The sequence below is a fragment of the Ictidomys tridecemlineatus genome, chromosome 6 (genome assembly GCF_052094955.1).
Source record: "Ictidomys tridecemlineatus isolate mIctTri1 chromosome 6, mIctTri1.hap1, whole genome shotgun sequence".
NCBI classification, from domain to species: Eukaryota; Metazoa; Chordata; class Mammalia; order Rodentia; family Sciuridae; genus Ictidomys; species Ictidomys tridecemlineatus.
The window spans coordinates 173,992,281-174,017,118 of NC_135482.1; the positions used below are offsets into that span (position 1 = coordinate 173,992,281).

Genomic DNA, 24,838 nt, shown 5'->3' on the forward strand with positions numbered 1-24,838 from the left:
TTCCACAGACCCTCCTCTGCCTTGTGGAAAGGGAAGTTCAGTCCTCTCTACCTGCAGGCTCCACGTTCATGGATCCAACTGATCATAAATCAAAATATTTTTTTAAAAAATGCATCTGAACTGAACATGTAATATGAGGTAGGATAAAGGAAATGAGACAGGTAGACAGGACAAATAAAGGAAGAACAAGGAAATATAATTTTAATTTAAGATTCCTCATATCTTTCCAGGCCTGTCACTCCTTGAGCCTACCTCTCTCCCAGGCCTGTGACTCCCAAATTTTTTCGAAATCTACAAATCTTGAAGTTACTGAAAATTCACTCACTCATGATAATTACCTTGGGCACTGTTAACTAACCCACCAATAAACCAATTAAGCCAAGAGATATGATATATTAAGAAACCTATAACTGATCAGATAATGGAGACCACAGCAGCCTAAGATCCTGAAAATGGCCAGACCATCATAAATTGTCTCTGAGCACCAGACTGACATGATCCCCATACACCTCCCCACAATCACCTCTTACCAAGTTTTCTTCCAAAGAAGAGACAGGGCGCCAAAAGTGCATCTCTCGCTCTGGATAGTCTGCATTCTCCCTTAAATATACATTTCTTTTCTAAATAAATCTCTGTGTCTCTGACTGAAGTGTTGAAATTCTTCTGCATAAGGAACCCACTGGAGATGAATTAAGGTCTCCCAACTGGGAACCCCGCCAACCTCTTTGGGTGACATAGACATTTTTGCTTGTCATTATTTTCTAAATAACACAATATAAGAACTATGTCCATGGCATTTACATAGTAATAGGTATTACAAGCAATCCAGAGGTTATACAGTAGGATGTACATAGATTATAGGGAAATACTTCAACTTATATAAGGGACTTGAATATCCGTGCTGGGGTCCTGGACCCAAATCCCCCACGGACACTGAGAGTTGACTGTATTTGTAAAAAGCCATGCTTACACTTACCCTCCTCCTCCTGTGACATAGCTGTAGCCATCAGTGCCCAGGCCGTATCCGTAGCGCTCTCCCAGGACTATGGGTTTACTGGAGTCGTAGCAGCTAAGCAAGTGCCGGAGCCTAGAGATGCTGAGATGCCAAAGGGAACATAAGTAATAATTATTTAATTCATGCGTAGCCTCAAAATAAATATTTCATAGTTCTTACATCTCCCTCTTTTTGTTATATAGCTCTATATAAGGAAAATGCTGGGATGAAATTCAAGTGATTTATGGAATGAATGGATTACTAAGCCCCCCCCCCAAAAAAAAAGAAATGTATGAACACTGTATATTACTGGAAGCAAAAGAGAAACTGAGAAACCAGATGCTCACTACCCAGTTTGAAGCAGCCTCTGCCAGGACCTGGCTGCCTCCTGTGGGGGAGTAGGTGGCGGATCAGTGGCGTGAGGTGGCCAGTGTGCTATAAACCTCACTTCCACCCGTCCTACCTGCAGGTGAGTATGGACTAATCCTCACACCTTTTCAGGTGGTCTTGGTTGTTTCTGTTTTTTAAATCCTTAAATGTTCCAAAAAGAACTGTGAGGTGTAAATGTGTTCGGGGACAGCTATGCCCAGCATGTAGCTGGAAGGTAAGGAAAGAATTGGGACAGTGAGGCTTTCCTGGAAAACCTCAGAGTATGACACACATCCACCAATACTCAGTAAGACCACCCCAGGTCATGAACTTTTGGTCTCTGTGCATCCCTTTAAATGCCCTTTGCCCCCGTCAGTCTTTGTTCTGTGTCTAAACAGCTCACAAAGGGCAGTGAGAATATCCATGAGCTGGGCAGAACAATGCCTGCAACTTTAGCTACTGTGAGGATGAAAAAAGAAGATTTCCCAGAAAAAAAAAACAAAACTGGAAATCATTTTTTAATGCAGTGGCAAAGATTGGTGAGAAGAAAGGCAAGTTTTCCCTTCTAAGAACTTCTATCACTTAGAGATGCCTTATAAAGTCTTCCTACTGTTGCCTCTGGAGATTTTGAGGTCCCACATCACCAGGTCGTAGCATTCCTTAAGATATTAATCACTGATCCTTAAAAAAAAAGTTTCCATAGTCAATAACTTTGCAAAAATTTCTAATGGGCCAAACTTTGGCATGTGTCTCAGCCTGTGATTCATGAGCATCATGAATCTCCAAGAGATGGGTTGATATGAGGCTTTTCTCTAAATCTCTAACCATGAAAGCTTTCCCCACAAGCAGTGTTAACTTGAGCACACCAGTTTTCTAAAGACTAATTTCTCTTCTCTGTAAGAGGATGGGGTAGTGATAATGAGGTAGAATAAAAAGATAGAAAGGAGACAAAAGGAAGACAAGGATACTATAATTTTAATTTAATTTTAATACTCCCCTAGCCAATTGTTCTCCAGGCCTGTCACTCCCAAATTTCTGGGAAATTTATAAGTCTTTACTCCTGACCTTAAAGTTACTGAAAATTCACCCACTTATGAACACTGCCCTGGGTACTATTAATGAGCCCACTCATCCATGTATTTTTAGACTAGATTGAGCAAGGGAAGAGAGGAAACCTATATATTGGGTACTTTCCTCACACTAACTATTGATCAAATAATGAAGAAGATACAACCAAGGATTCACAAAGTTTCCTTTAAAGAGAAAAACCAGAGACCCCAAAAGGCTGCTTTTCACTCTTCACACAGCCTGCACTCTCTTTGAATATGTACTCCTTGCTTTCCCAGTAAATCTCTGTTGATGCCTCTATCTGTTACATCTTAAAATTCCTTTCTGAGTCATTTGTCAAGGACCCCATCATCTGGAATTGAGGTCTCCCTTTGCTGGTATCTATCTCCTTGGACCCCCTCCAGTAACTAATGGAGAGGTACAAAAGAGATCCCTTTTCCATCCACATTCATGCATCCTTCAGAAATGCCCCAGCTGATAAAGTTGAAGGTGAAAGCAAAGAAAATATTGAATGTATATATAAAAAAAAATCTCCTGCAAGTGCTGGTGCTCAAAGGGTCTACATATCTGCAGACCAGGTTTATATTCTGTCTGAAGGTCAAGGCTTCTGAAAATGTTGGCAGTTTCTGAGTGACCAGAGAACACCATCTCTGAACACTATGCTATATTCAATATACATGTTAAACATGCTAAACACCTAATTTGAAATCAGTCTTCAAGTCATCTGATAAATAGCTCCACAGAGAAAGGCAAATAAGTATGCTGATACTATTCAGTGATGCAGAATATACTCATACAAATCTGTAAGGAAATTGAAGCCTTTTGTTTGTAAAAAAGGTTTTGCAAAAACCCAGAGCTTTCTAGGGCAAATTTATGTCTACTTCTGGACCTGAAAAAAAGAAAAAGAGCTTTGTGATATTTCTCTTTTTCCTGCATATTGTGAAACTGTCGATTTAAACCGAAACCTTCAATTTCTTCAATTGTAAGGTTAAAATAATGGGAATTTAACATCTCTGGGTTTCTTTTCTTTATAACACTATTTCCATATTCACAATATTACTTTAAAGCCAAAGGATCACAAATGGAGTCTGATAATTATCACATACTTCATATTCGCTAAAAAGTGGAAATGTGGATAAAGCAGATAGATCTCCATTTCTATCTATGGAGATTTGGCTACTGATCCAGGAAAAGAACTTCATTTAACAATCTGTTCCCATTTCAGGCATTTTTGAGGCACAGAAATGAAGAAAAACAGCATGGAGACGCTCGACAGCAAGTGTGATCAGAGTTACACTGATGCTTCTTAGTAGCGTAGACAGATTTTAACTGTTAAATATTGATCTTTAAAATAAAGAGGATGTTCCACCCTGACCTATTATGGTATTTATTTTTGAACTTTTTCCTTGGGAATAATTTCAAGATTACAGAAAAGTTACAAGACTGGGACAAAGAATTCCTATATCCCTTACCCAGACTGAACCAGTGCTTAACACTTACCCTATCGGTTTTATCATTCTATGGATTCTGCAGGTGTATACCCTCCCACAACACATACATGTTGATTATATGTACATGCCTATTTCCCTCTTCTGAAATATTAGAGAGCAAGTTGTATATATCATGCTCCTTTCCTCCAATATACATCCATGCATATTTCCTAAGAATGGTAAAAGCAAGCAACTTCAGGAAAATTAACATAGGTACAATGAGTTATTGAAAGAGTTAAACTTCCACCTGCTATATGTCCCAGATGGTCCACTCCTATGCATTTTAGCTGAAAAGAAGGCGGGTGTCTATATGGACTTGTACAGAAATATAGACAGAAGCCTTAGTTATAATGACTCAAAACTGAACCACTGACACAGTGCTTCTACTAAGCCAATCACTAGTCTAATTTTACAATTAACTCAGTAATGTCATGTATAGCATCAGAATGAAGTCCAGGATCCCTTATTGTATGTATTAATCATTTCACTTTAATCTTCTTTAATCTAGAACCAGCTCCATAGCTATGCTTTGTCTTTTGAAACATTGGTAGTTTTCAATGCTACAAGCCCCTCACCTTTCCTCAAACAGAACCATTTGCATGTTGGGCTTGGCGGATGTTTCGCAGCCCAGTCACGGTATAACATGAGTGACTCTGTGTGTGTGTGGCACAGATGTGTCCATCTGCCCATCCTTGGTAAGACTTACTTGATCATCCAAGTAAGGCACTGTCTGGTTGCCCCACGGGACAGTATCTATATTTCCCCTGCCATTACTAGGCATCTCTGTGTAGAAACTTTAACATAGACAAATATCCCAATCCTCATCAAAACGGGCTCTAGTTTTGCATTAGCCATTCTTGCCTGAATCAAACTTCACTATGATGGTTACTAAGTGATGACTTTTCCAACACCACCCCTCCCTGCACCTTTATCGACCAGAACTCACCGTCATCCTGCGAGCAAGAGCCCACCTTCTCTCCATTTATGTACATATGTATGTATTTATTATTAGGATGGACTCATGATTTTTAATTCTAATAGCTCATAATTCATTACTGTCTTCAATTACACTGATGCTTTACATGTCCCAGATTTAGCCAATGGAACCCATTCAAGCTGCCTCTGTGTCCTTATAACATGTTCTTTTTTACCTCCTCCTCTTTGCCACTCTGCCCCCAACTTCTTTCTCCTAGCACCTCCTAGCTTTCTAATATAAAAAGATGTCCTGGAATGAATTTTGTGCCTGCCTTGCCTTGGCCCTGGCATTCGCCATCTCTCCGAGAAGCCCTGATTCCTTTGAGTGAGGAAAGCCGTACTACTAACTCCAGGCAATAGTGTCTCAATACTCTGGAGTATCTTTGCTTCTAGCCTCTTGCAGAAGAAAAAGCCAGGAAACATATATGTGAACTCACACACACACAAAATTCAGAAATCGTGAGTTCTTACAAAAATTATAAATTCTTTCAATTTCAGGCCCTTCCCATAAAGTTTTCCGTTGACCTCCTCTGTTCTTTATTCATATTCTCTCCCATACTCAGAAAACTGGCTCCCCAAAATATCAACATCTATTCAAGTCTATAATATACCTAAAATAATTTCGGAATTGCTTTGCCCACACCACTTCCAAAATCAGACCTATACTAAACAATCAGGATTTGTTTGAGGTTCCTCCCTTCTTCTCACTCTTGACTAAAGGTATATATTTAAATACTATCTTCAAAAATTACTTGCATTAGTTATATTTTTTTCGTTCTTAGCGTGATTATATTTTCACATGAAGTACAGTTGGGTCCAGTTTGTTTTCATTTTCGCCCCATCCTCGTTGATTTTTTTTCTATCTAAGTTAACTAATTTCTAACTGTGTAACATATTAGCATGCTTCCCCAAAGTCAACACTAAATTGTCCTATGATCCAGGAATGCCACTTCTCATTATACACCCCAAAGAATTGAGACCAGGGTCTTGAAGAGCCACCTACACACTCAAATTCATAGCAGCATTATTCCCAAAAGCTCAACTGTGTAAGTAACCTGAGCGTCCATCAGCAGATGGATAGAGAAGCAGAACATGATACATCCATTCAATGAAATATCATTCAGCCTTAAAAAGGGAAAAAATTGAACAATGTTCTCCAACACAGATGAGCTTTGAGGACATTACACTAAGTGAAATAAACAACTTGCAAAAAGACAAACACCTAGGATTCTAATAATTCTTATTAAAATTTCATTGTAATTTGTTTACTTTGGTCTGTTTTATAATTTTAGCTATAATTGCTGATATGAATTTGCCTTCTGTTTCTTTCTTGAGTGTATTAAATTCTAGTTTCCTCTCTTCTCTGTTTTGTCCTTTTTTTAAAAAAATTTGCATTCATGGCATTTTTTCATGTCTCCAAATACGTATTGATCTTCCACAAGTCAAAGCTCCGTGTTTCTGTGACAACAGAACGACTACCTCTGTGGCTGCTGTTTTTCATGGAGAAGAGGGGTTGGCCCTGAATCCTGCAGATTACTCAGTCTCAGGACTTAGGACAATAATCATTGTTACCAAGGATGATATCAGAGTTTTGAAAGGAACAGTAACAAGGTTCAAATTGACCATATGGCAACATTTCCAGTGGAGTGGTAAAGACTGGGGACCTAAGTGACGCGGCTATGGGTACAATAACTGCTATCTGAGATGTTATTGAAGAGGACATCCCTCTTGTAGTGTTAGAGGCACTACTGCTCTGCTTTGGGGCTTGGGTTCACTGAGCTTCTTGGATTTGTGGGTTTATGATTTTCATCAAATTTGGGAAATATTTCCTAAATGTATGTTGTTTCCCTCTTCTTGGGGGACTCCAAATGCATTTGAAACTGTCCCTCTGATGCTCTGTTCATTTTCTAAAATTATGTTTTACTTTTGTGTTTCATTCATTTTGGATACTTATTACTGCAATGCTTCGAAGTTCACCACTTTCTTCTGTACTGTTTTGAATTTCACCACTGTCCTCCACAATGCCTAATTTGCTGTTAATCCAACCCAGTGGGGTTTTGCACACCAGATCATGTAATTTTCAGCTGTAGAAGGTGAAAGACTAGAAGATTATTTCAGATTTATTTATACCTACCTCTCTTTCTTTTTCAGATTTGCTAAGTGGGACTAGAGTGGTGTTTGGTCTAGGGTTAACTAGTCCTTGCTATTGAAGCTAGACTCTCCTGTGTACTCAACCCAATACTCTGCCAATCGTGGACTTTCCAGTGTGGCTGGAAATGGGCCCCAAGCCCAGCCCCTGTGGGCATCTACCACAACTCCCTCCTCCCTCTAATTACTCTGAAAGCTTCCTTAGACCATCTTCAGTGCTCTCTCCTCTCTGGTGCTCTGTCCTAAAAACTCTAACAACTTTGTCTCCTGAGTCTCTCAGCCCCATCTCTTCAACCAAGAGTCTGTAGGTTCCTGCAGCTCTCTCATTAAGTAGTGCCTTGGAACACTCCAAAGGCACCACAGCTTTCAAATATGGATATATGTAGAATTTAACTCCTTACCTAATTAATGTATCATCATCCACAATGAGGAGCCATGGTATTTTATTCCGATTGTGATTCAGAAATCTTTCTAAAATGGCAAATGTTTTTCCACAATGACCTGGGAAAGGTAAGAAGATAACTTACAATGCATTATTTTCTCTAACCTAGGTAAATTCATTTTTTAAAAAGTTTTTAGTTTGAAACTCTCATAAGTAATTACAAGCTTGGATGTTACCATGGATCTTGAAAATTGGACATTTTCCTAGAAAGCAGCATTCTCTAATTTTCACAGACATAGAGAACAAGGAAAAACTTCAGAGGCCACGAAGTCTAAGCCAGTCATTTCACACATGAGAAAATGAAAATGGAAAGTGGGAGAGCTTAGGGGAATTACATGAGGTCACACAGATAATTTGCAGTAGGAAATTAGTACCTTCAGTCCAGACAAATAAGAAAGTTTTCAATCTCACAGCAATTACAGGCTGTAATTTTTTTGTTTTATTCATAAAAGGAGGTGGGGGACCAAAATAATATGGAGGGGGGGAAACACTAGATTAACAATCAGATGGACAAAAAGCATCTTATAATGAGGTGGCCAAATGTCTACTTTCCTTTTTTAAAAACAATAAGAATTTTTTAACTAGAAAACCTGCCATGTGAAGAGAAAAGCAGGTATATTTCCAACGCTTTGCTAATCAAAATACTAAAAAATAACATAGAGCTTACTCTACCAACAGTGCAGAACAGGGACAGGAGCTACTCAGAGAGGCACACGAGATGTGAACTGGACCATCAGCTTAAAAAGATGGAGGCTGTCTGTGGGAAGATGACAAGTTAACTTTGCATGTCCCATATGTCCGGGCTGCACTGTGGCAGAATGAAAGACCTAGTGCTCAGCTCTATTGGAACGGACGTGCCCTGGATCACAGCAATGGAACAGACCCAAAATAGACTGCAAGGTCCTTGTCTGTACTACAGAGTCTTTAATTTGAGGAACCAGACTGCATCTGTGGGTATAGATGTTGGCTGTTAGAATAAGAAAAAAAAAAAAAGAAAGAAAAGAAAAGAAAAAACAAACTGACAAGAAGTAAAAATTTCAGTACTTAAAAATATCTTTATCCTTATTTGCTATATTTCAGAATAAGGATTTGATTTAATACCTCTCTCTGTATTGGGAATTCCCAAATCCACAGTGGGGATGGAACTTTCCGCATAGTCACTGTAGTACTCAATGAGGCTTGCCTGTCCTTCCCAAGTCAGCTTTATGATGGGTACTGAAAAAAACAGAGGTGACAGTCACTGGCACAGTAATAATGGGAAGCTTGAAAACTCAAAATGGCAGCAGGATCCCCTGCGAAGGACAAAGGTGACCTCCGCCTCTCCCTGTCCCAGGGCCCTGAGAAGTCCCAGCACTGTTCACTGCTAACTGCACACAACCAAAACCCTCTTCTTAGAGCATTTTCAACGTCCCCCTAGAACCAAGCAGTTCTCATTTCCTGTGATAAATGCACTTACTTCCCTACAATGACCAATTTTCTAGTCTAATACTACTCTTGTGTTTCAGAGAATTTTAACTAATGTCTCTCTTTTCCCAATAGGTTATTCTACCTACAAATGGATTTTTAAAATGTGTTGTGGGCAGGTAGGAAACAGAAATGCTTTTAAGGACTGGAATAGTCATTGTGGTTCTGGTTGAGATGCAAATTCGACCCTCTTACAATGGAGCATGGGGGGACCCTGCCAAGCCGTGCATGTCCCCACGCAAGACACCACCAGGATCCCTCAACCCCACAGAAAGCATGGCCTTGCCTCTGAGAAGCTGTATGTGGTGATTTATATTAGTGTCACATTTTTTAAAAACATGAGAGAAATAAAATTGAGAGTCACTGAAGACTTTAAAATTCTTGTCGATAACAAACAAATTATTTTTCTATACCACAATAAACACAAACAATAGGAAAATTTCCTGGATTTTTGTATTTTAGGTTTAGATGCTCAACAGTAGTGGTCTGCATATCTTATGTGTAAAATAATCCCTAGTTCACATTAATTCACCTGGCTGACTATCTAAGTAATTATTTTCTTCAAAAAAAAAATTTTTTTTTTAAATTACTATCTGAGCATCTCTGAACCTTGAGAAGGGGTTTCTGCAGTTGTTTTTGTTTTTGTTGGTACTGGGGACTGAACCCAGGCACACTTAACCACTGAGCCACATCCTCGGTTCTTTTCTTTCTTTCTTTTTTTTTTTTTTCTTTTTATTTTGAGATAGGGTCTCACTAAGTTGCTGAGGCTGGCCTCAAACTTGCAATCCTCCTGCCTCAGCTTCTGAGCTGCTGGGATTACATGCATGTGCCACCAAATCCAGCTCTGTTGTTGTTTTAACCATGTTAATTTAAGATCTTTAACTAATGAAGCAAATCTTCACATGCTTTTTTTTTTTTTTTTTTTTGGTACCAGGGATTGAACTCAGGAGCACTCGACCACTGAGCCACATCCCACATCCCTAGCCCCCCACTTTTTTATTTTTGTATTTTGTTTAGAGACAGGGTCTCACTAAGTTGCTTAGCTCTTTGCTTTTTGCTGAGGTTTGCTTTTGAAGTTGAGATCCTCCTGTCTCAGCTTCCTAAACCACTGAGATTACAGGTGTGGCTTGCACACACCCGGCTTCACTTCCTTTTTTGAGATTTTATCAGATTTTACCTCTTTTCCTTTTTCCCAACCCAAATTAAAGCCCATTATATGCAAAAACTCTCAGTGCAATGTAAAATTTAAATGTTTAGTTATGGAAATCAGCAAATGTAGAGCCCAGCTCAGACAACATTTATATACAAAATATAAAAGTGTGTTCTTTTAAAATCCACTATCCACCAACTTTTATGAAAGAAAAATGATTATGAATTCTGAATATTTATAAAATAATCGCCAAATTATCCACTAAATATTTTTAAACATTAAAGTATAACTGTTTTGCAACTATAGAAAGGCACATAGTTGAAGATTTTTCACTGCCAAAATGGTCAAAGATGTCATAAATAATAGAGAAAGATGCTGGAGGACAAAAAATTAAAAAAAATTTTTAAACACCTCACACTTCTACTTCCCAAATTCTAGCACAACAAAAATCTTAACCCAGGCAAGTCGCAGTTTGCTTTGCATATAATTAAGTAAGAGGGCTTACCCGAGAAAGGCACCCTGCAGTTTGCTGTCACTAAAATTTCATTCTCTTGGGTAAAATGCCTATTGCATAACCAGGAAGAAGCTGTGAGGTAAGGTCAAGAACTTTCCTCAGACCCCAGCATGGGTCCAGCAGGCGGTGCAAATTCTGCTTTCAATTTCCTCAGACTTTAGCCTCCAATCTTTTTTTACTCTAAGAGCTTTATTAAACAGCACAGGTATTTATTCTCAATTAGTTCATTTAAATGAAATTGAAATAAAAATCAAGTGTGACTTAGCTTTCTGCTCTACCTAACTACTTCTGCTCTACTAACTACCTGACTATGAAACTTGTGTCCCTGTGTACTTTTGGTTTTAGTTCGAAATAGAAATTTCATAATGGTAAGGGCTACTGTGTGTCTGTGACTTATTCCCCAATGCCTGATACAGTGCCTAGGACATAGTAGTTGCTCAATAAACAGTTGAAGGAGGTCTGAATTTTGTAGGAATAGGTGTCTTTATAAAAGGCCTAAGACTGTTTTTTAGAAACTAATTTAAAAAGGAAGATTTTATGCATAATGACAATACATCCTATGATACAAGGATGATACCATCATTATCAATCATTTAAAAACATGCCAAACATTCTAATGTTGTAAGATACTATGATTCTATAATGCCAAAGCATCAAACAATTTGTTCTGTCTCTGCCCTCATCAATATAATTCCTGTGTTTTTATCATAGCTTCTAGCCATAAAGAATTTGAAACTAAGTTAAGTCTTCTATAAGAACAAATTACAGCTTTATTTCCTACTTTGATTCTTAATAAACTTTTAGAATACTGGCCTATTTTATTAGAACTGTTTGAATTCTAAAATGAATTTATCCTACTATTACAAAATATTATAGATTGTACCAAGGCACTGCACTCCTAAAAATATTAAGTTAAAAAAAATTTAAAGACAAAAACAAAAACAAAAAACCCTTCAAGATGGCTACAGTATATCTTGCTTGCAAGAAAGAAAATCATACTTTCTACCACATAACAAAATAGTAATGAATGCCTCTTTCAAGAAAGTTTGCCACAGGATAACTTAGCATAGGGGCAAAGTAAAAATTTTGCTATTAAAAACAAATCCTAGCTGCACAGATGGCATAAATCTTCCAAGCAGAAGATGTGTCTCGCTATGAGGTACAGAAACACATGTTTCTACCCCTGGAGAATTCACTTGCAAAACTGTATCATATTATGAATGAAAATGAATTTGATCCTTGAATGTTTTATAAATGTTCAATCAATCGACTGTGAATGGCTATTTTGATTTAGAGGAATCTGCTGCTTTTGATTGGTAAATGAACCTTGTGTCCCTGTGTACGATTCAGTGACCGCAAATGAAACCTTGGCTGTGCTTCTCAGGAGAGAGAGGGACACACAGGAGTGTGCTCTAATTCCTCATTTTAACACTGAGGCGTACTTAAGACTGGGAAGCTGCCCTCCTGGCTGGTTGAAAACAACATTTTTAGGCAATTTGGATCATCAGCTATTCAACATCAGGGCAAGAACACAGCCAGCCTTGCCTGACTCTCCTGCCGCTCTTCAGCAGCTCATCCCATCCCCTCTTCTGACCCCAGCAGGGCCTTCCATCTGGCTGCATTTCAGTGCAAGCCTCACCTTTCACATAAGCATATTGTGCCTGGTACCTGCAGCTTCTTTCATCAAAGAAAACGCCAGCTACCCAACATTCCCCTTAATAAATTAGTTCCAACAGGCCTCTTTCAGACAAGATCACAGCAGTAAAGATAGCAAATGGGTTTTGTATTTTCTTTAAATCTGAAAGGAATAAGGTGTATATTTTTAAGAGTTCAGGAAGCTGTGATAAGGAACTAAAGGCCGAGCAAATAGTAATTTAACCTCTTTAATTAGAGCAAAACTGCAGGAGGGGAGAGGTTCACGATCCATCAGTTGATGAGCAAAATCGGTGTCTGCCATGAGGTAGGTGAGACTCATGCACCCCAGAGCAGAAGGTGTCAGGAACGTGCTTGAGGTTCTCAGACGGCTCATGTCACCATGCAGTGAAAAACACAGACCCCACAGGAAGTGATCCAGCTGCATATTAAAACTCCAGAAATCTTTTCTTGCTTACATATAATGTTGCCCGCAATACCCAATTCATCAGCATACGTAACACTTTGAAAGTTCTTTAAAATCTTGCTAAATGTTTGCCCCTCTGAGAGAGTGCAGTTTCAACAGGGTCAACATGTATTACTTTCTGGAGCCAAAATATTAAATGCATTTTTTCTATGTTCTAAGATTATTCTATTTCATTTATATCAGAATCCGGACAAATGCCATAACATAGATGTTTCATTAGGCAAAAAACAAAAACAATGTGTAAAATATTTTTTTAAAAACTTGGAACTTGCTTTTATTATCAATTTGTCCATGAGAGTATTAAAAAAAAAAAAAAAGAATCCAACATGTATTTTTCCTTGCTTGTCCATTCCCCATCCTCATCCAGGGAGGTAATCAATGCTAATGAAAGAAAAGGGAGTGCTCATCACTCACAGTATAGCCCACTCTCAATTTTTCAAAGATAAACAGAGTTTCTTTTCTATTTTATTCCCCCTCTGGTGCCATTTGGCCTGATGTTCTTTCAAGTATTTCTACCAGAGAGCACAGAGAGTAGGAAAAAGCTAAAAATATCCTAGACCATGTATTGGGCTTGATGTTAGCAGTAACGTGCTGGGAAGAGGGCAGCCTAAATTCCCAGCCCTAGGTGTACTGCAGACCTCTCCGGTTTCAATTCCTTGCCCCTGAAAATGAAAGGCCTGAACTTTCCTAGCTTCCTGCCAACTCCAAACTGACCTTGAACCCGCAGGGCATCAACATGAATATTAAAGACAACTTATCAAGGTGAGCTTGTCCTACATCCAAGGAGATTACAGCATAGTTATGCTCTGGTAGAAAGAGCACAGGGATTTAGGAGCCAGGAAATCCGAGTCCTGTCCCCCTACGCAATGGGCTTCGAGGATTTGACCACTTGTAGATCAATCCATGTTCAGCTTTCTCTACAATATCCAATGATAATTCTCAACAATTATCACATCCTGAGGAATTGTCCACATGAAACTAGAAGATCGAATATATAAGAAAAAAACATAACCGAAGACATAAACAGGTTCAGCAGTTTGAAGCCATTACCTCAGCATTGGCCTTGTCACTGATAGGATGACTGGATGGTTCATTCTTCGGGCCAATGAGTGGTTACTTAGACTCTAACCCACTGGTGAGGCAGGCTTCATTTCCATAGAGCAAAACGGAGACCAAAGATCCTTATGCATAAGGATATCCTTATCCTTATGGTTAGGCTACCTTTTCAAATACATGCACCTACGTTGACAGATGTCTGGTGAGAGAAACCCAACTACAAAAGCCTCATAAGTGGGACACGGTGGTGCATACCTATAATCCTGGCAATTGGGGGAGGTTGAAGCAGGAGGATCACAAATTCAAAGCCAGCCTCAGCAACTTACAGCAACTTACTGAGGCCCTAAGCAACTTAGTAAGACCCTGATTCAAAATTAAAAAGAAAAGAAAAAAAAAAGGCTGGGTGCGTAGCTCAGAGGTTAAGTGCCCCTGGGTTCAATTCCTGGTACAAAAAAAAAAAAAAAAAAAGCTAAATGTATCTGGGAGGTTTGTTTCTAATGTTTCTAAAAGGTTTTTAAGATGTTGTAATTTTTAAAGATCTTTGACTCAAAATTCAAATATAAAATTCAGGAGAATTTTAATATAAAAAATATAAAATAATATAAAAAAATAATATTAAAAAATTCAAATATAAAAATACAACAGAGAGGGTTGACAGTCTTTTCATGGGAAAAAAATAAAACATAATGTTAAAATTAGAAAATGCAAAAGACTGCCTAATTTTCAATATCAGAAAAGTGCTGCTTGAAGTGAGGTGTTAAAAAGGGAGAAATTATGTCTATTTATATTTAGGATGGGTTTTAAAAAAAACATTAGCACCATAACTAGCACAATTCTGTAATGACATCAAGAGAGAATCAAAACAACCTTCATTTGCATGCCAGATACCTGAAAAGATCATCTCAACTTCATATAAACAAAGGAATCAGAAAACGAAATCACTCAAAATTACTAAATAAAAATTAAAAACCTTTTCTCCCATTTTGTAGAATAGGAAAAATACAACAGAGAGGGTCCCTAATTTCACTGCTTCACTGTAACCTGAAAAAAATGTGTTTCGAAGGAGAATACTACCCCCGCCCCAACCCCTCAACAGCAGCATTCTTAACATCTCTATTACAAAAATAATCACTATTCCAGAGCAGCTTCAAGATCAATGGCATCAATTCAACTATTTCTGCTTACTACAAAATAAAACAAAAAAGAATAGTTCACTTCCCAATCACCTTTTTGTAAAGATACTTATTCACAAGACAACCCACAAAGAGCCCTTCTGGACTATGAAAAAAGCATTTTAAAAGAAAATAAATTTAGATTAGAAGTATAATAATCAAAAATCTTATTTTAATGCTATAGTCACTCTTAATATTTTAAGAATATTTTAGAATTAAGAACTAATAGTTAAGAAATACTATTTTAGAACTTCTTGCATAATGAATGCATATATTTAGTCAGATTTAATAGGATCTGAAATTTGACATGACTGCTTTTGGCAAATATGAAGGTTTTTAAGATATTTTAAGAGATTTGCTGATTGTAAGATTTTAATTTATCTTGATGTCTTAGGCAATACTATAATCCCAAGTTATTATATTCCTTTGTTTGGAAAACATCTTACTCTTTAAAATATAATCTGTATGCATAATGTTATCACAGAAAATATGTAAGTGAATTTCCCTCACTGCTGCATCCCATGAACATGACAGCTGGTTTAGAAGCCTATCCTACATAAATATCACACCCTGGGTGAAATCGACAGTCTTTTCATGGGAAAAAAAAAATTAAAATATGTTAAAATTAGAAAATGCAAAAGACTGCCTAATTTTCAATATCAGAAAAGTGCTGCTTGAAGTGAGGTGTAAAAAGAGAGAAATTATGTCTATTTATATTTAGGACGGGTTTTAAAAAAAAAACATTAGCACCATAACTAGCGCAATTCTGTAATGACACCAAGAGAGAATCAAAACAACCTTCATTTGCATGCCAGGATTTCCTTAAGGGCCCCTGTTCCCAAAGTAGCTGTTTCCTTTTTCTCCAATAAATCTACTCATGAGCAAATATATACCTTTATTAAAAAGTGCCAACATGTGCATTTGGAATAAGTATTTTTAAAAAGGCAGAGCCTTAAAGAAGATATTCTTGTTGGTTCTGTTATTTGAGATCCCCTCTCTCTGATATTCTTCATGTAGTTCAGAGAATGGACACAGTAGGACAAAATGGACATACAAAGTTCACACATTGTCTCTAAGTTTGCCACAGCTGAGCTTTTCCATTCTAATTAAAACGTTGCTCTAAACGGTATTTAGAAGGGCACTGGCCACTCGTGTTTCAGTACAGAGTTGTCCTTCCTAATTGAGCTCAGTGATTGTAGGGGTAGGATGAAGAATGCTGATTAGGTAACTGCTATCATTTCAGCATCCTGCAACTTTCTTGAATTTATACCCAGTTTGTACTTTATTTCAAAGGCAGTTTGGATTTAAAAGTTCAATAAAAATGAATAACCCAAAACATACTTCTTTCACCATGAAATTGCTTGCATGTTTTTACTGCAACAAAAATATCCTCCTTCTTCACAGGTTGTCCCTAAAAAAAAAAGAAAAAGAATACATATGAGTCAGCGTTATCTTAATCATGCCCACATTAGATCTCACAAGTGCTAGAGCTCAAGGTAACCAATATCAAGAATGTCAAGCCTATATTGAAGGTAAAGTTTTAGGGACACACACACACACACTTACAAAAAAAAAAAAAAACAAATTCCAAAACTGTCATCCAGCTGACAGCATAATCTCTGGACCTAGGTCACAGCTGGAGCATTTATAGACTGTGTGCCATGTTTAAGACTCTTAAGCTCTCTGAACTTCTGTCTGTTCATTTAGAAAAGAGAAATAATAAGCCCTTATGGCTGTCACTGATACTGTAATAATTAAGCACATAGCAGGTGATTAATAAATGTTAGTTGTGTTTCCTTTTCTTTCCCCACCTGGTGAAGATTTTGACAAAAGGAGAAAGAAGACAGATGATTTAGTACAAAACCAGAGATGACTTTGTTTTCCGGGCCTGGCCTTAGTTTGATGTTGAAAGTTATTTTTACGGCCTTTTTACTGGCTTCCCAAGTCTGAGCCAAGGATGTTCTGCCCTCTGCCAAAGATGGATCACTTCAAACGCGGGTAGGGAGGATCATGCAGAAGAAAGGGGCACACAGGGGGATCTGTCAACAGCACACAGCACTCTTTCTGCTTCCTGGCAGGTGTTCTGACCCCTTTGTTCCTGTCTTAGGCCTGTAATAACATTCAGACACACTTTCTCAATCATTTGGGGTTGATTTATACTGACACCTAACCCCAGCCCTGTCATGTTACTCAGAGCACTAGTAGCATTAAAGGGCAAGCAGGCATTATGTTTAGACAGACTGGCTTTTAAACAGGATGAATTTGAATTTGAACTCCCCCTTCCCTGAATTAAGAACAATTTCTTTAATCCAAGAATGGAAGCTAAATGATGGCAAACCCCCCTACACACACCACACACACACACACACACACTCAAGTGCCAAGGGACTTGAGAGTGAGATCACCCTGCCCCAACCAGGCCTCTGCAGCAGCATCGGGCAAGTGAATCCCCACAGCTACTTTTCTTGCCCTTTGTCACTCTTCACTGTCTCCTCTCCTTTGGAAGCTTGTGTACCTTCAGAGATTTTGAAGATGGAATTTTTTTTCTTCTTCTTTTTGTACCAGGGATTTAACCCAGGGGTGCTTTACCAAGGACCACTGAGCTACATCCCCAGCCCTTTTTTAATTTTGAGACAGGGTCTCGCTGAATTGCAGAGGCTGGCCTCAAACTTACAATCCTCCTGGCTTAGTCTCCCAAGTTGCTGGGATTATAGGCGTGGGCCACTACACCCAGCTGAAGATGGAACTTTGAAAACAGTAAATTTCTTCTATCTTCCTTTAAAGGTGGTGTTGAATGAAACCTATTTTCCTACCAATTTCACTCTTAGAATGTTTCTGGAACAGTGAGATTGTAGCCCAGCCTAACCTTTCCCCCAGCCCCTCCCTGGGTAGTTCTGGTACCATCCAGTAAACAGTTTCCTCCTCAGGGACTGTAAACAGTGCGGATTCCCTCCACGGTTGCACTGTACTGTGTCTGTGTACCTTTTAAGACACACCCCCTTCTGGGTGACTGAGCTAAGAGCAACATACACCATTTGAGTGTTTTGAGTATATTTTCCCTCATGAGACAAAACTGCTAACAATCTAGTGAGTTTTGGGGTCCTCAGGCTCCTCCTGGGGACTGGGCCACAGATCTGACAAGAGAAGTTCTGGATAGTCTCAGGTGAGGTCAAGAGCAGGGTAACCTGCTGAGAGAGGAAAGGGGATGGGCTTGTGGGCACGGCCTATGTGCCCAAGAAAATGTTTGAAACTGTCTTTCCAGAGCATGGAATAAAAATGCCAATCAACAGATTCTGTGTGGCCAAAGAAAATTGCTCTGGAGTGAGAAGATGCCCACACAACTCTCATGCCCTCCCTTCTAGCTGCGCAGCCTTCTCTCACGTAGAAGATGGGATATAACAGCACTTACCTACAGGGTTGTTATTTCTTGAAAAATAAGGTTCAGGCCTGGCCCTGGGCAAGGTTGATGTACACACACACACACACATACACACACACACACACACACACACACACACACACACATTAGTATTTAAAGTATACTAGGACAATGTTATGTACAGCATGTATTTTCCTTTGATCTGCAAGGAAGCCTTTCTTCTATTACTTACACAAAGCGGTAGAAAAGAACGGAATTGGGTAGCACAGTGGGAATCCACACGGTCTGTACAAAACTCAGGCACAGGGGTTAGGGGAGGTCCTCCGCCTTTGTCCCAGATGTAGAGGGCAATCTGTGGGAGACAGGAGATCAGCGGTGAGGAAGGAACTCAGCCAACACCACAAGTGTAAGAAGGTACAAAATATCTCAAGGGTCAGTGTAACCTCCTTCTCAGAAGAGCGTTAGATTGAAATGGATCAAGGTGTCAGTATTCAATGGGATTTTTTTTAACTTAAACCAAATGGGAAAGCCATGAGTCAATATTCAGCCCTCCAAATAAAAAAAAGAAAAATCAAAGCTGTCAATAAGCAATTACAGGAAGAAACACATTCCAGAACGTCACAGAGACAAAGGTAAGGACGTGGTATCATGGCTCTGGTTTCCTGCAACCTACTGTTTACCTACACGGAGCAGCCAACTTGTGGAGAACAAATCAAAATGTTGGCTAAATGCCTTTAAAGTCATCTGAAGTGTACTGCTAAATGGTCCCAAGAGTATGGAGCCTCCGAGGACAGGGGAAAAAGCACCCAGGGTGGCTTTGCCCATTTAGTGTCAACTGACTTTTGAAAACTTTTGGAAATGCTGAGTTTCTGAGGGAGGGAAGAGCGTGAGGCCTAGGACTGCCCAGGTAGGATGGGGCTAGGTCCAAACGGCCACCCAGAGCTGGGGCCTGGAAGCCAGGCAGAGGTGAAAAGTCATCTCCAACTCTCTTTGGGAATTGTGTAACCAAAAGGCAGGCCTCCATGATTTGTGCACCTGGAAAGGTCTAAATACATGTGAAATGGAGTCAAGTAGTCCCAACTCAGTAAAAGGTGCTATCAGCAAGCAGAAGCTCATGTTAATCCTTGTGCTGAGAAACGACCTTAATACAGGCCTCAGAGGACCGCTACCACAAAGTTCCAGAAAAACAAGAGGAAAATCACAATAAGTAAAAAGAGCCCACAGACAAAATTAGGTCACATCCAAAACTTCAGATATTAAAATTATTAACTGCAAATTATAAAAGTACTATATTTAATAAATTTTTATTTTAAAAAATTTAAAACATGAGCAACTTGTTTAAAAAGAGTATACAGAGCACGAAAACAAATTTGAAAAATAACTGAATAGAGATTCTGGAAATAAAAACAATAATTAAAATGAAAAATTTAATGGTTAGGATAAATGGCATTTTACATACAGCTGAATAAAAAATTAGAGAACTAAAGAATAAACTGTTCAAATAATCTAAAAAGGTAGTATAATAAGAAATTGAGATGAAATATGTAAAAGAGAAGTTCATAACTCCAGGCTCCATCTAAAGTTCCAGGAGAATGGAACAAAGAGAATAGGGATGAGAAGATAGTTCACAAGACAATGGCTGGGAATTTTCAAAAGATGCTTAACAATCCTAATATAGAAAGGTCTAATGTATCCTAAACAGGATTAGAGGAAAGGGTCCCATCTACATATGTCATAGTGAATCTGCAGAACAGAAATCCAAGAAACTTAAAAGCAAACAGAAAATAACATATTATATACAAAGGAACCACATTAGTCTAAGGACTGATTTCTTATCACTTCAGCAACAGAAGCCAGAATGCAATGGAATTATGTCGTTGAGATGAGAGAAAAATGACTGACAATCTAGGATTGTACACATGATGTAAGTGTATCTCATGAATGAAGTTAAAAATGAATACTAAAAAAAAAAAAAGATTAACAGGATTACCACCTTATTAAAAGAGATTCTAAATATGTGTTTCATGAAGAATAAAGGTGCCCCCAGTTAGGAGGTCTGCAAAGCAAGATGGGATGGTACCAAAGGTGGCAAACACACAATGATGGTAACACAAAGGTTAACTGCATGAAGAAATGACCACAGCCAAGGTTCGGGGTAAAAAGGGAGAAGGCACAGAGATACTGGATAATAATAGCATATAAACAGTGCCACAATTTGAGTTAAATTACTGTCAGGCCCTTCAGTTCTCTGAATGCTAATTAGCCATTATTAGGTTAGGAAAGCATGTTAAAACATTTTAACCTATAAAGTATAGAAGACAGAGGGATTGAATTTCCTAAATAATAAAGCAGAAAAAATATGGAGCAATAAGAAAGATAAAAAAGAAGTTTTTAACAAGAAAAATAGAGAGAAATGGAGGAGAGATAAAATGATGGAAATCAATTCAAATATTATTAGTAATGAAAATCAATGAGTATAAATTTGCTATGTGGCATAAAGATAATCAAACCAGGAAGAGGGGATAAAAGCATCTCCTCTTTAAAAGCATGTCCTTATCCTAAAGAAAAGTACAAAACAAAGTTGAAAGAAAAAAATTGAAAAATGATTATGAAGCAAAAGAAAGCTAGTGTAGAAGTATCATGTCGACAAATATGCATTATGACAAAGAGCATCACTAAAGATGATAAATTCACTAAGAAGATATAACAATTCTAAAATAGCATGCACCAAATAACATATCCTCAGAGTACAAAGAGCAAGAGCCTGCAGTTCCACAAGGACACGCTGTCAAATTCACCATTATTATGGAAGAGCACCACACTGCTCCCCTAGTAAATGATAAATCAAGCAGACAAAACAAATGAAATGAAGCAACAAAGGAAGAAGAAGTAAAATATCTTAAAGGAACAATTAATACCTTCTTTGATCAGACTGATGGAGAATTATACACCAAATTAGAAAATATGCATCTTTTTCTCTATTTATAAAAACCGAACATGAACTAGGCCATAAAGTAAACCTAAAAATTTTTCAAATGACTCTGATTGATAGACTGCAATGATACTAAACTTAGACATCAGTAACAACACACACAAATATGGGTCACAATGAAAAATGTATTTTTTTAAAGTGGGTCACAGTAAAAAAAAAAAATGTTTATAAGCCTCTGCCTTAGAGAAACCTGCAGATGATCCTTATGGCACATGTCAAAAATATTCATAGGTTCAGGTCTGTTTCAGGCCCATGGATGAAATGTCAAAAGGGGCATTCTTATAGGTGTCCAAGGTGCTTCCACGACAACTCTTCACAGATATCCACTAAAGGCCAAGGGAACAATAGGTGCTGTTGCCCAGCATGGCACACTACAGCTGCCTGCTTAGGACTAGTTGGCTCAAATCTGTTTCAGACAGCGAAGTAGACACATAACAAAGGCACACGTCTTAGTCCATTAGGGCTGGTAATAGACTGAGTGGCTAATAAGCAACAGAAATTTATGTCTCACAGCTTTGAAGGCTGGGAAGTTCAAGATCAGTGTCCAATAAAAGCCTGCTTCCTGGTTCATGGATGGCCCCTTTCTTGCCTTCACATGGTAGAAGGAGTGAGTAGGCTCTCTGGGGTCTCTTTTATAAGGGCCCTAATTTCATTTCTAGGGCTCCACCTTCATGACCCATAGAATACAGCATTAAAGACTAGGTTTCAACATATGAATTTGGGGGCACAGACACAAACATTCATTTCATAACAGCAAGTGTACAACCAAAACACCAAGTAAGCTGGACATGGTGGCACACGCCTATAATCCCAGTAGCTTGGGAAGCTGAGGCTGGAGGATTGCATGTTCAAAGCCAGTCTCAGCAACTTAGTGAGGCATTTAGCAACTTAGTGAGGCACTTAGCAACTCAGTGAGAACCTGTCTCTAATATAATACAAAAAATAGGGCTGGGGATGTGGCTCAGTAGTTAAACACCTCTGGGTTCAATACCCAGTACCCCCAAAAAAGAAAAAAAAAAAGTAAGACTATCAGTGCTTTGAATGACATTTTTGCATACTTCAAAAAATTCACCTCCGGACCTTTCCACCTACTTTAAAAACATAGAATCATGAATCATAAGATACAATTTTTTTCACTTCTCGTTCTCTACCTAAATAATTAAATCAGCTTAAAAATAGAAGAACCTAGTTTACTGGAGTGCTGTCAAATTACTTCAGTGGAGAGAAAATGGTTGTAAGTAGAGAAAAATGCACTCTTCGGGAATACAAAATAGCTTTTATATCAAAATACACAAATTCTTGACTACTGAAACTTTTAATCAAACCAACCACGACATACCTCATGTTGTAAATCTATTGTGAAGTCAGATTTTAGGGGTTCACTCTTTAACCTCTTGTTGAGCCTAGAAAATAGAGACATGCTGATTATTTTTTTAATCAAAAGAAGTTTCCAATGAGAATAAGACATTCCCAAGACTTTCTAATATTTGAAAACAGAAAAATATAAATTTTAAGATAAAAGCAAGAGTCTAATTTCCTTGAGGGAGAGGATTGAGAAAAATGCAATGGTTTGTCGACAGGAACAAGAATGCAACACTTGCTGCAGATGTCGCATTTATTATTTATTATTTCAGCATCTGCCAATAATATAAAATATAATAATTAAAATGCCTTAGGAAAAAAAAAGCCACGAGATTCGGCTGTGATAAGCCTTGCATTAAATACTGACTCCAGAGAATAAAAGAAAGATGTGTGCGTGACAAAGAAACCAAAGTTCCTACAAAATTTTAAAATTTTAATAATCCTAATGAATTATTAGGTAGTAAGGTCTTAGAAAAAGCATGTGGTTTCAAGGAAGAATAACAACATTTTTTAAGACAGTTTTCTACTCAAAAGAAATCCCCCACAGTTCCTTTCATATAAAATAAAGTCCTTGCTGGGTGTGGAGGCACATGCCTGTAATCCCAGTGACTCGAGCAGTTGAGGCAGGATTGTGAGTTCAAAGCCAGCCTCAGCAACTTAGCAAGGCCCTGAGCACCTTAGTGAGACCCTGTCTCAAAATAAAAACTAAAATGGGCTGGGGATTTGGCTCAGTGGTTAAGCGCCCCTGGGTTCAATCCCCAGTAGCACAACTAAAAGAAGCTACATTCCTACATTCCTGGCCCTTCTTGAAAATCCTACCTTGCCCCCAACCCAGAGCTTTAGTGCCCACTTACTCTAAGGAGAACTTGCCTTCCCACTGTTCTTTCCCACTGATATCTGCCTATTGTGTCTATACCCAGTCTTCACTTGACAACCTTTTCACAGCTTCCCTGGGAAACTTTACCAGACCTGCACACCAGAATGGAAAGTTCCTTTGTTCCAAACAAACACAGCACTATCACATGCATTCAAATCTGTCATGGATACATCCCTCTCTGTGCTGCTCTCAACGGCACTATCCACCCTACATGGACAGAATGATCACTAACAGGCTCCCTGAAGGAATGAGGGGATATATATTTTGATTGCAAATTGGCCAAGACAGAATTACATATTTACCAAGGTCACCTAAATACCATATGGTTTCATATTTGTTTTTATAGCTGAATATTCCCCCAGTGTAATTATAAACCTCCTGATACATATTTTAACTACAAAGAAATAATAGTGATTTAAAAGGAACAATAGTATTAAGTTTCAAAATATTTTTTTTTACTGTGCTTATAATTACATCTTATTCCATTTGGGTCATGAAAGATTTTTTTTTCTTTACAAATATTTACTTCTTAGAGGGCTGGGGCAGTAGCTCAATGACAAAATGCTTGCCTAGCATGCATAAGACCCTGGGTTTGAGCCTTAAACCCGGTGCAAAAAAAAAAATGCCCCCAAAACGCTTTTTAGTAAAATAGTGGTTACCAGGCACTATGAAGGGTAGGGAGCAGGAAGGGATACAGAAGGGATGGTTAACAGGTATAAAGATACATTCAATAGGAGAATTACTTTCTAGTATTCTATAACCCAGCCAGGTAACTACAGCAAGTAATAATTGAATTTAAAAATAATTAGGAGAGAGGATTTTCAATATTTGAACACAAAGAAACAATACATGTTTGAGGTGATTGATATGCCATATTAACCTGATATGATTATTATACATTATATACATGTATCAAAATATTACACTATACTCCATGAATATGTACAATTATGTACCAATTGAACTCTTAATTTTTTTTATTTTTAAAAATTCATTTCTGATTAGAAGATAAAGGAGGAAGAGAAAGCTTATTATTTAAGTTTAGTTATAAAGCATTTGTCTCACGGTTGATATGAATGTTTTAAGAGCAGGTAGCAACAAAAGAAGACCCAGGTGGTATCTGTCAAAATCCTGTTCAATATCTGCCCACAGATCTGTCAGTAAGAGTGGGTGAGAATTCATAGAGAAACTACATCCTCCAATACATTCCTGATGTATAGTAAGAGGGAAGAAAAACCCTGCTCTGGCAAGCAGGATCTTATTTCAA

The 24,838-nt window shown here is 38.2% G+C and overlaps 1 protein-coding gene across 4 annotated transcripts in view; it reads right to left on the minus strand.

The window, feature by feature from the left end:
- B3glct (beta 3-glucosyltransferase) overlaps window positions 1-24,838 on the minus strand; it is a 104,966-nt gene that overhangs the window by 15,968 nt on the left and 64,160 nt on the right. For all 4 annotated transcript variants that reach the window (XM_078016153.1, XM_078016152.1, XM_078016150.1 and 1 more), the window contains 6 exons: window positions 22,672-22,735; window positions 18,573-18,692; window positions 16,303-16,372; window positions 8,588-8,701; window positions 7,446-7,545; window positions 977-1,096 (listed from right to left, as the gene is read on the minus strand). In XM_078016153.1, coding sequence (XP_077872279.1) covers window positions 977-1,096; window positions 7,446-7,545; window positions 8,588-8,701; window positions 16,303-16,372; window positions 18,573-18,692; window positions 22,672-22,735 — 588 coding nt within the window. The remainder of the gene's footprint in view (window positions 1-976; window positions 1,097-7,445; window positions 7,546-8,587; window positions 8,702-16,302; window positions 16,373-18,572; window positions 18,693-22,671; window positions 22,736-24,838) is intronic.